This window comes from Enoplosus armatus, chromosome 3 (genome assembly GCF_043641665.1).
Source record: "Enoplosus armatus isolate fEnoArm2 chromosome 3, fEnoArm2.hap1, whole genome shotgun sequence".
NCBI lineage: Eukaryota > Metazoa > Chordata > Actinopteri > Centrarchiformes > Enoplosidae > Enoplosus > Enoplosus armatus.
The window spans coordinates 26,099,981-26,115,032 of NC_092182.1; the positions used below are offsets into that span (position 1 = coordinate 26,099,981).

General features: G+C 41.3%; 1 protein-coding gene across 1 annotated transcript; it reads right to left on the reverse strand.

Moving 5' to 3' along the window:
- Positions 1-6,209: 6,209 nt before the first annotated feature.
- On the reverse strand, positions 6,210-8,914 carry tmem74b (transmembrane protein 74B). Its single transcript, XM_070903508.1, has 2 exons — positions 8,681-8,914; positions 6,210-6,845 (listed from the first exon to the last, which is right to left on the reverse strand). Exons 1-2 carry the CDS (start codon positions 8,912-8,914, stop codon positions 6,210-6,212), a joined length of 870 nt encoding a protein of 289 aa, XP_070759609.1.
- Positions 8,915-15,052: the final 6,138 nt, after the last annotated feature.

The window sequence follows — 15,052 nt, forward strand, 5'->3', positions numbered from 1 at the left end:
CATATATTTCCCTCCTCGGGGATACAATCAGAGTTTTTAAGAGTTTATAACATTGTCTCCTCTGTCTTGCCCTCACAAGGACTTTCCGTGACATCGGAGAACTGCTCTACCAACGGTCCTTGATATAAATAGACTATTTCTATGGTAACAGAGTCATCGTGCTGCCGACAGAATAAAGATTGATTTTCTCTGTGTCTTTTTCAAGGTGCTCGTGTTCGCTCTTGACATTCAAACACGTCACAGAGAAAAAACAAACATCGTTTTGCTCTTTTCAGATGCTCCAGACTCACACGTCCTTCCTGTCTTCTTCTGTTCTCATTCATGTATTTAATTTTGTGTCCACTGTTGTTGGTCTTATACAAGTAGAGCACAGCAGTTGTGCTGAATTCTAATCAATCAAAGTTTAGTTTGAAGGGTCAGTTCACCCAAAATACAAAAACACATATTTTCTCTCTTACCACTAGTAGTATGCACATAGTTTTGTTCCCCCCGACCCCCCCAGGTTTGGGGATATATTAGTGATGATATAAATGATATAAGTGAATGGAATATGATTCAACACCATGTCTTTAAAGTAAAAATGTGCCTGGTACTTCATCCACAGACCTCACTGTGATCTGCTTCCTACAAAAGAAATAGTTAATATAAAAACTGCTGACAGTGTCTTCTGTCTCATTCTTCTTTCTTGTCAAAATCTGGCGCCTACGTTACCCACAATGCAACTCGCCCGGCAACATTTCGGTCGGAGATTTGGGCGTGTAATGCTAGCAGATGATGTAGCCTGGAGCCTCTAGCCTGCAGAAGTCTGGTCAGCTCACTTCTTTCTAACTCCACACCAACAGATTTGTTTCATGTCTTCAGCCCCGGCTGAGTTCACACAGCTCCCTCTGGAGACACTAAAGGCTTTATACTACTTTTTTCACATGTGCAGTGGAGCTCCCCAACACCTGGAGACACAATTTCATGTGGAAAATCATCACACTTCCCTTTTAAGAGTGCAGTTTTTCCATAAAAGCAATCAACAATCTTTCTGCTTCCTCCTGACCTGATTCTATCCATCCGTGCGTGTCACTAAACTCACTCTAAAACCCCTTTCAAACCTCTTTTCTTCCAGCTCTGTGCATCCAACCTGAGTGAAGCGAACCAGCAAGAACAACCCTTCCCTCTATCATGTTGTGTTTCTGCTGCTGTGTTGTTTCCCCCACTAATGAGGACCTGCAGGTTGAAGCAGACCTAATCTGCCTCTTGACGAGAGTCAGCATTAGAGGGCTGTTTCATGCTCGTTAAAACCTTAAACTGAGTTGCATCTGTCTGTTTATTCGTCTTTTTATTCTAGGAAACCTGAATGTGTCTTTGAATGTATTGAGCTTCATGCAGAGTTACTCCCCGTCTCCCCCTGCAAGCTGAAAATCCATCTCTTCAAGAATCACCTCACGTAATCCAACGTCTCCGCTGCATCGGCTCTCCTGCATCTTTTTATCGGCTTCGCGCTCACACAGAAACCTCTTCTGCCTCTGTTAACTTCTCATTTGTGTTTGTTTTTCTAAGTCAAAAAGAAAAAAAAAACACAACATAAACTAAGGTTTTAAAAGGGACAGTCTAAAGCTTGTTTGGGTTCACTGCTCGGGTCAGAAACCTGGGCGGAGCTGCAGCGAACGGCAACAACCACAGCAAACATCTGTCGATCACATTTATCCTTGGTGGTACATACATACTGTGTCTATCATGGAGACAGTTTTGGTTTCATTTGCAAAGATTTTGAGATACCTACCACTGACACGTCTGCAGCTGCAACCAATTACAATGGAGGTGAATGTAATTTGGTTTAAGGTGTCATGGATATTATAGACAACCAGGTCAAAGTGTTTTTGAGACTGTGTCATTCTTTGTCTTACTTCTGCAGTTTTGCAGCAGCTACGTTCAGGAGCGTTTTACTACTTCAGTCCAGTCTGAACGTAAGATGGTTCAAAAGTGAACATCTGACGCTTGAAAATGAACCTGCACTTCACACCAGCTGCAGAAAACAACATTATTGGTATGAATGTCTGAACTGGAGTTGCTATGTTTTGGAAAGCATAAAAATATACAGCTATGGATGACATTTACTTAAACTTGTCCAGAGTTCAGAGCGAGCCCGGAGTTTTTTATTACAGTTCAGACACAAAAGTCGCAGGTGTGATCACACTCTTAACTGTGAAAGTGCGAGGGAGGCATTTCTCACACAACCTTTGATTAACAGACAGAACTCTGCTGGCATGGCTCTGGGAGATTTTAAATAGCTTCAAACAAATCTAATGTTTAAACAAGAATGACCTCAAGCTCTGACAGATGACAGAGCAGCATCAGTGCTTCTCTTATATCCAGCAGGACCGACAATTCAACAAGTCCTTCAAATCCAAAGAACTGCATCGTTTCTATCTTCCCTTCACTTCTGGTTTTCTGATCTCACACAGCTATGGTTATTACTTGTTTAGGTTTAGGGAAAGATCACAGTTTGTTGTTTTGGGGTATTTTGCTGAAACAACTAATGCTGTTGTTTTTCTTTGGGGGGGGGGGTCAGTCTCAAAGATTTACACCTTTCGCGGAGTGTCCAAACATAAGGCTGATGTGGCGTTTCAAGATTTAGCCACGAGGCTCCTCGTGTTCCACCGGAAGCAGCCGGAGACTTTTCTTTACTCAAGGACCCCCTCACTCATGGACGGTAGCCGGGATTGAACCTGTGGCTGTCCCGTAACAGAACAGTCTTTCACATCACAAGGTAAACCTGCTACACCAGAGATTACAGAACAGTACGGACCAATATGGGTTTTTTTATACATTATCACAAAGTCAATGAGTTTGTGATCCGGCAGAACATTTTATGGAACCTTGGTGTGCTCGTATTCCCTTTTAATTCTCATATGATTTACAGTTAGTATTTAGTATAGTTACTATAAAACTGCAATGATTAGTAGATTAATTGATTAGTCAATCGACAGAAAAATTAATCGGCAACTATTTTGACTATCGCGTATTTGTTTACAAACATTCACTGGTTCCAGCCACTCAAATCAGGATATTTGCTGGTTTTCTTTGCTTCTGGAGGATTAATCAAAACAAGCAATTCAATTATGTCAGCTTGGGCTTAGGGAATTTATTTGACTATTTTCTGACATTTTATGGACCAAAGAATTAATCTACAATAAATAAAAATCATTAGTTGCTGCCCTAATATCTAATGAGCATTAAATTGTCTTTGTTTTCCTTCAAGTTGTTTGTCACTGAATGAATCTAAATCAGCTGTTGTTCAACTGCTCTGTCTCACACGAGTTTTGTTTGTTTTGATCGAAACTGTTGTTAAGTTGCTGTTGAGGTTATTAAGCTGCTGACAGAAAGAAATTGGTCCAACTGTGACGACGTTTTCCAACTTTGCATACCTGCATTGTGTATTTGGTTTCTGAGCGTTAGCTGTTGCTGGTCCTCTACATCCGCCATGTCTACATGTGTTATTTACAGTATATCTGTTCTGTGAAATTAAAATGTGGTACATATCTTAATAAACAGTTTGAGATTAGTATGCATATTAATTAGACTCGAGATGTCCTCACAAGTACAGAGCCACAAACTCAAAAGCTTGTGAGTACAACTGACTCATGAGGATATTTTGTGTGTGTGTGTGTGTGTGTGTGTGTGTGTGTGTGTGTGTGTGTGTGTGTGTGTGTTTAGCTACATTACCCTTGGCTAATTGTCTCACTATACAGACCTTAATACATTAGCATAATAATATTTGCGTATACACAATTTACAGTGTCTGTGTTTACTCATTAAGGCATATTGTATCCTTACATGACATAAATAACATCTGTTTACATATAATACAAATAAGTAGGCGCTGTGTCATTAAAGGTTCATTCCAGTCAAAACCAGCTTCTTCTCCGCACTAAGAGCTGCAGTCAGACAGAAAACACCTTGATTTGTTCTTTCAAATTAAATTAGCTGTCTACTATCTAAAGCACAGCTCTACATTATTCTTTATAGTCTGTCCGTTAAGTTTAATTTCAACTTTCAATCAAATGAAACCAGAGAGTCACTGTAGCTGCAATTGTGAGGTTTTCTCATTACAGCAGCGGCTAGCACGTAGCACAGGCTAGTTTTATCCTCCACTAAACATTCAGGACCTTTAAACGTCAGATAAATATAATCATTTGTTCGCATTTTAAAGGAGCTGCTGATAGTGAATATTTACTTGCGGCCTGATACAAAGGTTCACTCTCTGCTGCTGTGGAAAGTGATGCTAGCAGAAAATGCTGATTAGTAAACACGAGGCAACAGTTTTGGATGATGCAGCATGAGACATAGGATATGTGACATGATACGCTGGAGATCTGGGTTGTTATTGTGGATTCACTGAAAGCAACATATCATGTACATTTAAACTGTCATTAATGGCCTTCAGCCACCAGCAGTGAAAGTGTTAAATAACTCTGTCGGGTGTGAAACTGTTGAGGAGTTGATTTTCACGCCTTCGTTTCACAGATTCTGGTTCTGTCACTTGCAAAGTTACTTGTCTCTTCCAGCTGTCTGAGAATCGCCCTTCAAACACTTTTGCAATCCAAACTAAATTACCCAATTTAGTAGCTCCAAAATCGATGTATTCCTGTGATGAAAACACAGTCCATCTGTTTTCCTTCATCTAGTTTCCACTGTGAACAAAACTGAATCCATTTGTAACCAAGACGCAGTGACAAAATCTTTTTCATCCCAGATGTGTTGGGGAGGAAAAAACCACAAAGGGCTTACAAAACAACTTCAAGTAGAGGGCGGAAATGATTACTGACTAACAACATCAAATCAGGGAAGAGTGTAGAAGAGCTCTTGTGTATCACCCTTTTAGCTGTGACTCATATATCCGTTCCTCAGTCCAACACCTGTCCTACCTTTCTCCCTGTGTCTTATTGTATTTCCTTATAGGACTTGTCTATTTTCAGAGTGCAACTTTGTCCTTTTTGGTGCAAAACAATAAGCTAATTATCTTAAAATGTCAAATGTCAAAGCTGCATTAAGCTAATTTTGACCACAAGAAGGTATAAAGACAAACACATGGTGCCAACGTTCTCGTTAGATTTGGTGACTTTTTTCCAAAACAGAGCGCTGAAACATGAATAGTTGTTTGTGTGCAGTATAGTTATACTGTGAGACCGACTGATCCTGGAACTTTGATGATTTGACATTTGACAGCACAAAAATCTTTTAACAGTATATCGTATAAACCATTTTATACCAATTTACCTGTGAGTCATTCCGCGATGGTGTCACATGTATGCAAATTAGCATGCAGCATCATCTAGCGACTTTTCGAGCAGGCCATAGCTTTTTTTCATAGAACGAAGTTGCTAACATTGTAGCGTAAAAAAAAGGCTTCTCAAGCTAATGTGTTGGTAACGTGTCGCGGCGGCAAGTTGAACCATCATGAACTCTTAACATTTTTGCAATTTTGCATTTATTGCTGAGGTTATGTTGGGTGTAAATGTCACACTAGACTGAAATCCTACTTTCAAAAGTGTTGCCTCCGTTTATTTGTGCGAGAGCTAGCATCACACCATAATACTTTATTTAGACAGTCCAGTAATGACACTCCATTTCCTATCCAGTGACTGTGATGTCTGACAGACTTCCAGTTGATATTCACAGCAGCATGACAAGTTAGTTAATGTCTGTTTTAAGGTTAATCTTGTGAAAATATGGCTAGTTTAACTGTTGAACATTGGTTGGTCACCTGATAGATGAGTTTCAACACTGGACTTCATTAATAAAGGTTTAATCTTGATTTCTGCAGTGGCGACCAACCTCCAGGGCTGTCAGATACCTGTGCTTTTCATTGTGAAACTCAGTCTCTGATTAACATACTCTGATTTATATTGGAACTGTAATCTTTGATATACAACCATTCGTCTCCAAATGTGCTCTTTTCCACACTGGCATAGGCTTACCTCTCCTCTTCCACCGGATCGAGCCCTCTTTTGTCAAGTCATACATCCCTTATGATTGGTTCGAATAAATATCCCAAAATGCTGGGTTAAAGCTGGGTCGCTCGCTCCAGCAGAGCATTGTGCTCAAGATGTGCTTCTCCTGTCAGCACAAATGGGGGGGACCATCCTGCGTCCCCATTTTGCAACCGAGCGCTCACTCGGAGGAAGGCAAAACAGCTGCAGAGTGAAAGTAGATGACAGCTAGTTGACTCCATGTGCAGCAATTGTAGAAGAAGAGGAAGACGCAGCAGGAGGAGGGTGCCTACTTGGTCCTGGTTCTGATTTGGAGTCCCGGGTAGGACCTGGCTGTGTGTTATTCCGCGTCTCTGCATGTTCCACCAAAAACTCCTCACCTCCGTCCCCACCCTCGCCTCCTCCTGCCTCTCCAGTCGCCAGCTGCTTCATCCTCAGGTTGATGGAGCCGTAAGTCCTCTTAGGTCGAACAAACGCTGCCCTGCGTCGGTACATCTCACCCCGGCAGATGGACACCATGAGCAGCACAGACAGGAACATCCCCCCCAGGGTCAGCAGGCCCAGGCCTGCGATGATGCACTTGTCCAGGTGGGAGCCCAGCTGGGCGTAGTACATCTCCAGCTTCTCCATCTGGCGGGCTGACACGGAGTCCGGGTCGACTTTGGCCTCTCTGGGGATAGTGTAGGCGATGACGACCAGGACGATCCCGCTCACCAGGAACACCAGGGCGAAGATGAAGCCGTAGTCCGCAGAGTGGTCGTCAGTGGGGTTGAACTCAGGGAAGTCCTGGCCGACCTCCTCAACTCCACCTCCTTCCTCCTCATCGTCTGACCGCGGAGAGAGCTCCTGATGCTGCTGCTCCCCCTGAAAGAAAGAAGGAGAAAGAATGACAGAAAGAACACAGAGTAAAGAAGGCAAAGATGACCAAGAATAAACCCAATATTTAAGAGGAAGACCAAGAAAACCAAGCACAAAAACATGAAGAGATGTAAAAGCTGAGTTAGTGTTAACATCTTAAATAATGTAAATAAGTAAACATCAGAGTGAAGTGGCATCAGGCCAACAAGCTGCTCCACAGCGGCTGCCACGAATAAAAAACATACAAATAAAAAAAAGGTTTGTTTCTTTGTAAGTAGTATTTGTTAGGACCATTCATGACAAAAGACAACTTCAATTTAAAAGTGCCACAGAAGTATTTCACATCATATCTTATGTCTTTTCAAGCACATTGTGTTTTTGCTTGCTTCATTTTGGTTGTAATTCACCACTTTGGTGGAGTAAAGACTTCAATCGATATCGGGCTTGAGAGCTTTTCAGCAACAAGTTAGCTCCTCAGTCTGGTTCTGTCCCGTTTATCCTGTCCATCATGCTTTGTTTACCTTGGGATTCAGCGTAAGCTTGTATTTAGGGATTTTGGACTGCTTGCAGTGCAGAGTCATGGAGAGCAATGTTTTGTATTTGCAGTCTAGTTTTCTAAGTAAGAAAAAAGTGGCAAAAAAAAAAACATGTTGTCATTCTTGCAACGGTTATGGATGTTTTAGTGTATGTAGAGGTAAACAAATGGTTAAAGTCACCCCTGAAACAAATCTCTTTAAAGTCTACATGTTCACAGCAACACACAATATGCCTCGATTACTGCCCCCTCAATTATTTTAGATGAAAATGTGACATTTCTGCAGTGTGTGGCTAAGCATAAATTACTGTGAGCCTAATCCATTAAACCATGATATTATGACTTATAAGAACAGCGGCTTCTCCAGTGGTGGAATAAGTACCCAGATATTAAGGAGAAGTAGCAATACCACAGTGCGGAAAGAAAGTAAAGTACAAGTACTTCTAAATTGTACAGTACTTGAGTAAATCTACTAAGTTTCCACCACTTCTTATTTTCTATATCAGGACAGAAAGTGTACAGATGCCACAGCAATTTAACCACAGTAAAAAATAAATCATCATTAATTTCAAGTGTGTAGTCAGTTAAACCCATTTTGCAATTTATTTCACCAGTGAGAGGTAATGTTAAAGTAGTGCTGTTGCTATGGATACCACCAGTTTAAAACTGCGCATTGATTTAGAACTGCGTTTAAAACTATTACCAAGCAATGGTTTCATATTAGCCAGTTAGCTAGTCAAAAACGACAATTTAAATTTGGTATAAGAAAATTTCAATGGTTGAAATCTCAAATCGAATTTAATACCAACATGTTTCCAAATTGTTTACTTAGGAATAACTTCAAATTTGATTTAGACTGGCTAACTTTGAAGTCGCTAGCAAGCTACTACCATTAGCTCCTTTGCTAGCCTGTAGACGGCTCTGTTCTTCTTCTGCGCTCTGCTCTTCTTCTTCGCTGGAACGCACGTAAATTGAATTTTATTTAAATTTAATTTAATTTAATTGGTGGATTTAAATTTTAAACGTTGGGTTCTCTCCGAGAGAAGAGAAATTGGGATAGAAAGAAAACATCGGTGGGAAGATAAAACCAACTGCTGCATCATACGTAACAAAAAATAAAATAAAATAACACTCTGACTTTTCCCTTCTCAGAGGGAACTAGTTTATGTGACCGAATCACGGAGTAACATACAGAGTGCTGAAGTCCAAAATAAAGTCATAAAGACGTCACGACACAGACAACCGGAGTGAAACAAATGTCGGTGATAAAACAAAAGCAATAACAACCAAACTACACTACACTCACCTTGCTGTTGCCTGAAGCTGAGGGCAGACAGCCCGCCGACACAGCCGCCCCCTGCTGCTGCTGCTGCTGGTCATATTCCTCGTCCTGCTGATAGGAGGCGTTCTCGAAGCCCCGGGCGGCGCAGCCCACTGTGGCCGCTGTCCAGGGCGCTGAGGCCGGTGTCGGAGACACGCCTCGCCGTCCTCCTCCGCCCCGGAGCTCCCGGAGCTCTACAGCGTTGAAAGAGGACTCCATCGAAATCCGTGAGGTGTGCTCATGTCTTCATGATCCCTCCGCTCTGCATTATCCTCGCTGAATAAAGGCAAGACGATGATTGAGGGTACAAGAGAAAGTAGCCTGTTACATATATACTGTTTTAAAACGAAGTAATAGTCTGAATTCATATTCCTAACACCTGTGGTGATCAATATAGTAAAATATAGGTACATATTTATGGTATCACTCTTTAAATATTAATAATCTGGGGACTAAATCCACACATTAGTGACCTGTAGCATTATATTTTATGTACCGTGAAATACACAAATTTCTCCTAATGTTATTTAGGCTATATCTGTATTGTAGCCTATATGAAATGTGCTAAAGGCTATTAGTTGTACTAGTAGTAGTATTATCTTCTCATTACTGGAGTATACAGTGAAATGTTGTGCTTTTTAACTCCTCTACATTTATTCCAAAGCTAAAGAGACTTTTCAGATCAAGATTGAATATGCAAAACATGTGATCAGTCTATAAAATATGCATTGTACCCAACATGCTGCGTACCCTAATGAATCAGTAATAATATTCTATAATATATCTATGTCTATGTCTATATATGAATATAGCTCTGAATGGGACTATTTTGAATAATGAGTACTTTTACTTTTGATACTTTAACTTTGTTTGTAATAGCTATTTTTACTTAAGATGCCGGACTTGTAATGATTGAGTATTTTCTCATTGTGGTATCACTACTTTTACTTGAGTAAAAGATCTCAATACTTCCCCACTGAGGATTTTTGACACCATATCTATATAAGACCATTACAAATCAAGTAGTTCTGCTGCACCAGAGAGGGTTAGCCTATAGGCCTGGTTCCTTGACTGAATCAGCAAGCTATGAATCCATCACACACACACACACACACACACACACACACACACACACACACACACACACACTGACAAATCATCTGAATCACGGGCATCTCACCTTGGTAGTTATTTATTTCCTCTTTTTTCTCCTCTCATCACCATTATCGCTGTCACTTCCTGTTGAGAAGTGAAAATCAGATCCTAAATCCTCAACAGATCCCTCTCTGTAACACCCTCCACCCTTCTCACACACACACACACACACACACACACACACAGTCTGCACGCCTTACATGAGCATGTGGATATGACAAGGCCATAAAAACAAAGGGAACAGTGAGACAAATGTTACATCTCGTCTCCAACAGTAAAGGAAAGCATTTAATGAAGTTATCAGTGTGTGCATGGCTCCCACCTGTGAGCCCGGGGTGTGAACCTCACTCATGCGCATTTCAGGCGCCAGTCTTGTGTTTCGCACCCGGCTATTTTAATCAGAAGCCTGTGTGAATATTAAAAGCAGGATGATAGATTTTCAACATTGCGAGGCTGTAATGTGTCCTCCTGACACAGTTAGCCTTCATTTCATCATTTCATCACACCTGAGGTGTCATTTCAAAATGCGCCCTTTTCGTTTAATTTCTGCATTTATTGATGTATTTTTTGCTCCTACAGCCGGTTAATCTCCGAGGAGCTCCAGGGTAAAGCAGCCGACTGACACAGTTACCATCTACCATTACATCAAGCCCCGTGGCCAGCAGACAGCCTGAGTGCCCATGGGCAAGGTGTCCGGCCGTCACCATCACCGTGACCTTGTGATGCGCCAAACTGCCAAAACCTGGACCACTACACTCCGCCTGTGTGTGTGTGTGTGTGTGTGTGTGTGTGTGTGTGTGGGAGAGAGATAATATCAGAATGAACCGGGACTGATAAGCACCACACCGACTGACACGTTATTCATTATCCCGACCTGACGGCAGATAACACGGACTGAGAGAGGAGCGAGAGTCCGAGTCAGAGGATGATCTTGTTCAGAGTGAAATTATGCAACCGAGCTACATAAGTGCCGATTTCTCCCGAGGGAAACACCGGGGATGGATTCAGTATCCAGGCAGGCAGCATCCACCCAGCTCCCCGCTGAATCCCCATGAACATCGCCGATTGCATCGATCATCTGCGGGGATATCGACGAGAGGGCGGAAAGAGTCGGTTGCTGGAAGTGACCGGAATGACAGCGGGGTCTTACCTGGTGCTGATGCCGCGACCAGGCGGGAATCAGGCGGCTGTGGACATCCGGAGAGATGGATGCTGCTGGATCATGTGTGAGGAGGATGCAGAGAGAGAGAGAGAGAGGGGTGGGGGTGGGGGGGGGGGACTGACCATGCGCAAAACCAGCCTGTGGTTCTCTCTGCTGGTGTCTGAAGAGCTGGTGGCGTTTTTAGAGTCAATAGAGGCGACGAGTCGAAGTCAGGTCAGAGAGGTGTGGTGGGACACATTCATGAATAAATAAATAAATAAATAAATAAATAGTACAATGCAAGTGCGTACAGCAACAATCAACTACAAAGAACCTAAAACAATATCTGACTGGAACAGAAAGTGCAAACATAATGAAAAAAAAGGGATGTTTTGACTTTAAGATACATTTCCTGATTTTGTTTTGTCGCCCCCAAATCCCCAAAATTATTAATTTATGAATTTATTGTGTGCTACAACAAAATGGGTGGATGTATGTGTTAAATATGTTTTTTTTTTTAAATAAAATGCATTTTGTCCCTCGTCCCTTACATGAAAATCTCTTAAAGGGGTCAAATCACAGTCAGTTTTCAGACATGTGACTCTGTGAACTTGTCCTTTAAGCAGGTACAAGTTTATTAGTTTAGCGAGTTAGCATGCTAGCATTAGCTAATTAGAACAAAACACAGCCGAGGCTGATGGGAGCGTCATTACACCTGCGAGTGTTCAAAACCAAACCAAAGAACTGTGATGACGATAGATGAAAAAGAAATGTTAAGTTACCACCAAGTGTGACAGCATCATCACCTTCTTGTTAACTACGTGTTTATTCTCCTCCACCTGTTTCAATCAGGAAACAGCTGAAGAGTAAACATGTCAACAACATATCAACATATTCTGCCTTGAATTCCACAGAGAAAATGGATTCGATGGTACTTTTGGTCGCTGAGTCTCCTCACAGCGAATATTTGGAGGACGAATCAGTCAGCGGTGGAAAAACCTGCTCCATCTTGATGTGCAAATATTATAATCTCCACAGAGAAAACCACACCTGTTACCATGGCAACACATACAGTATGCAGTGCAGACATGAACATTTTTATAAACCCGGCAATCGTAAAAACATCAATTTTATCTCTGCCCTTCCAAATCTTTTCATCTTTTCACATGAATAGATGTCTGCTTGTCTGTCTTTTGCTGATTTCTGCAACACATTATCCGGATGATCACAGCTCGTACATCTGCTGCTCTAAACACTCTGGTGGGTTTTTCCAGAGGGACGCATCCTCAGACACACAGACTGTTAATCCTCAGCTGCACAGGCTGATGAGCTTTATGTTTGCAGCAGCATGAACAGCAGTTATAAATACAACAAGAGTGGCTTTTTTTCCCCTTTTTTTTTTTAAAACAATGTTCAGTAAATCCACCATAGAAGGGACAGACAGCAGCTACATGATACGATGTTGAGTAAAAGGTGTTCCTCTCAGGTTTATTAGAAAACTGTCACTCCTGTTATTATGTCATCTTTTTATTGGTCGAGCCAGGACCAGCAGACGACTGCAACAACCCCCGGTGGTACTCTATATTTTTCTTCTTGTCAACAAAACCAATAAAAACACCAAAACCATCAATGGAAGTATTGTGTGTGTATCACAGCCTGATATATCTTCTTCCTCTGTGCCATAGAGCTCCATTGTTGTCTAGAAACTATTAAAAACACATCAATGAGCCACGCCGCTGCACTGGGTGACATGTTCCTTCATCATGAACACACACACACTGTAGTTTATGTTGACTCAGTCCCACACACACCGTCCTGCTGCCCCAAATACTCACTACAGCACCAAATGTGGATTAATCCGCCGCTGAAAATAGTCCCTAACAAATGCACTATTTCCTCCTGTTTGTTTGATAAAAACTACAGTGAGCCGCTGTTTCAGGAAATATAATTACATTTGTGAGCAGTTTTTAAAGATTTACATCGACAGTGGGACTCAAAACTCAATCCATGGTTAAAGTCCTTTGTTGCTTGTCATACCTGTCTCTCTCTCCCCACGTCAGTCTGATCACTTTCAACAGTGAAAGACTGGTAAAAAAAAAAGTCAAAAGTTATTAGAATTAATCAGCAAGGGGCCTTGAATATCTGGACCAAATCTCACATCTCTAACAGTGCAGGATCAAACCAACACTGGGACGTGAGGTTTGGCTGTTGGACAAGTTGTTTACAGGCGCTGGAGATGAGCCCCAAGCTAAATGTTTGCTGGCCAGGGAGTGTGGAGCCGACAATGGGAGAGTTTAATGGAGAGAGCGTGTGTAGAAATCATAAATGAACATAACAAACAGGTCCTGGAATAAATGAAATGTCACAGACTGACATTGTGTCACAGGCAGGTTTCCTGTAACAGATACTGAACTCGGCCTCCGTCTCTATCTCAGCGAAGGAAACAGCGGCTGTCGGCGAGAAGTCATCCATGTCACAGGCAGCAGCCCGTGAAATGTAGAATAATCTCATGTCACGGCGGCTGGGATCGGTTTCTTCCCGGCCTCAGGCAGATTATCACCGCTCACCTTGTGGAGATGTAAGGTCAGAGGAAGCAGTCAGTCACTGCAAAGAGAAACCACCGAGAGGCTTTTCTGCCGTTTCACAGGCAGCTCCTTACAGAGGTGGCCTAAATACTTAGCAGGGCTAATTTTAGATCCGGCCATTGTATTGGGTTTAACAGGATGGAGAAAGGATGTTGTATTCACGAGGATATGAAGCATTGTGGGATTCTTTTATTCCTCACAGTGTTTAATTACTACCTGCTGCTGTATTCCCAGAGTCTCTCTTTATACTTTCTTATTACATTCAAGGATTTGGATTTATCAAAAACACACCACAGGAAGATGAACGAGGAGACGAACATCACGAGACGAACAGAATGTGCAATATGAAAAATGTGTGCTAAACTACAACCCAAACCTTACAAAAACTAAAACTATGACGACTTAAAATTACGTTCAACTTCAATTAGATTTAAGGTCACTGTGCTGACCAAGTGTTGATTCTCTAAACAGCTTCGCAAATTCCTTCTAAAGTTACTCAGCCAATAAAACTGATCCTGGTATCTGTATGGGGTTCTATCTCAAATTATAATCTATACATCTGGTAATTAAAGGGCTGCTGCAGTGAGTATTAGCATTGTAACTCCATCAAGTCCTGAGATCTTGTGTCACTGACCAGAAGACCATGACTTTTCCGTACAAGACTCAATAAATGGAATAAAAGAATTAAATAAGTTACGAAGTGAGTGGAATACCGTTTTACTCTCCACGAAAATAACTATAAATAATGAATTTATAAAAGATTAATATTTCATGAGTCAACAAAGACAGCAGTGTTTTGTTTACATGTTAACCCCAAAATCAGTTTGTGTACATATGATAAAATAATAAAAACACAAACATTGAGGATACCGAGACTGTCTGTACCTTTTTATGTATTTACAATTAAAACGTACACATGGGGGATATTTTACCTGCTTTTGTGAGACTCAATATAAACTTGAGTAATTTTAGGTCAACAGAAAGTAAAAATACAGAGCTGAGAAAACAATCTCTCCTTAAGGTCCATTTAGTGGCTTTTCTGGAGCTTTCCATCGTATCACATGCGGGGTTAAGAAAGAACTTCTCAAATATAAAAATGATTCAGTTTTTCTCGACCTGAACTTTAATCCAGTTTGTTGCTTTGAAACAGAAGTTAGACCTTGAAAAAAAGAAAAAAAATACAATTTACAGAAGATTATTGAGCCTGTATGGGGGAAGACAAATGAAACATTAAGAAGATAAAAGAATGAACACGGAGTGCTCAAAGTAAGTTTTATTGTACAAAACCTTTGACTGTTTGTAGAAAATACAAATTTCCTTGACATGGGTTGAAGACGGTTCATAAAAGCACAAATACAGAGAACAAGAAACACACCAGAGTGACAGAAACGTTGTCCCTGCTTTCAGATTTCCATTATTGTATTTTTAGGCTTTGTAGAAGCAAAATCTACCCTTTTAATTTGCATTTCACAACAA

What these genes read in the sequence shown, in the direction of transcription:
- tmem74b (XM_070903508.1), bottom strand. Translation starts at nt 8,914, where the DNA reads ATGGAGTCCTCTTTCAACGCTGTAGAGCTCCGGGAGCTCCGGGGCGGA. An exon ending in CAGCTTCAGGCAACAGCAAG is followed by an intron (nt 6,846 to 8,680) that starts GTGAGTGTAGTG and finishes TCTTTCTTTCAG; the next exon opens with GGGGAGCAGCAGCATCAGGA.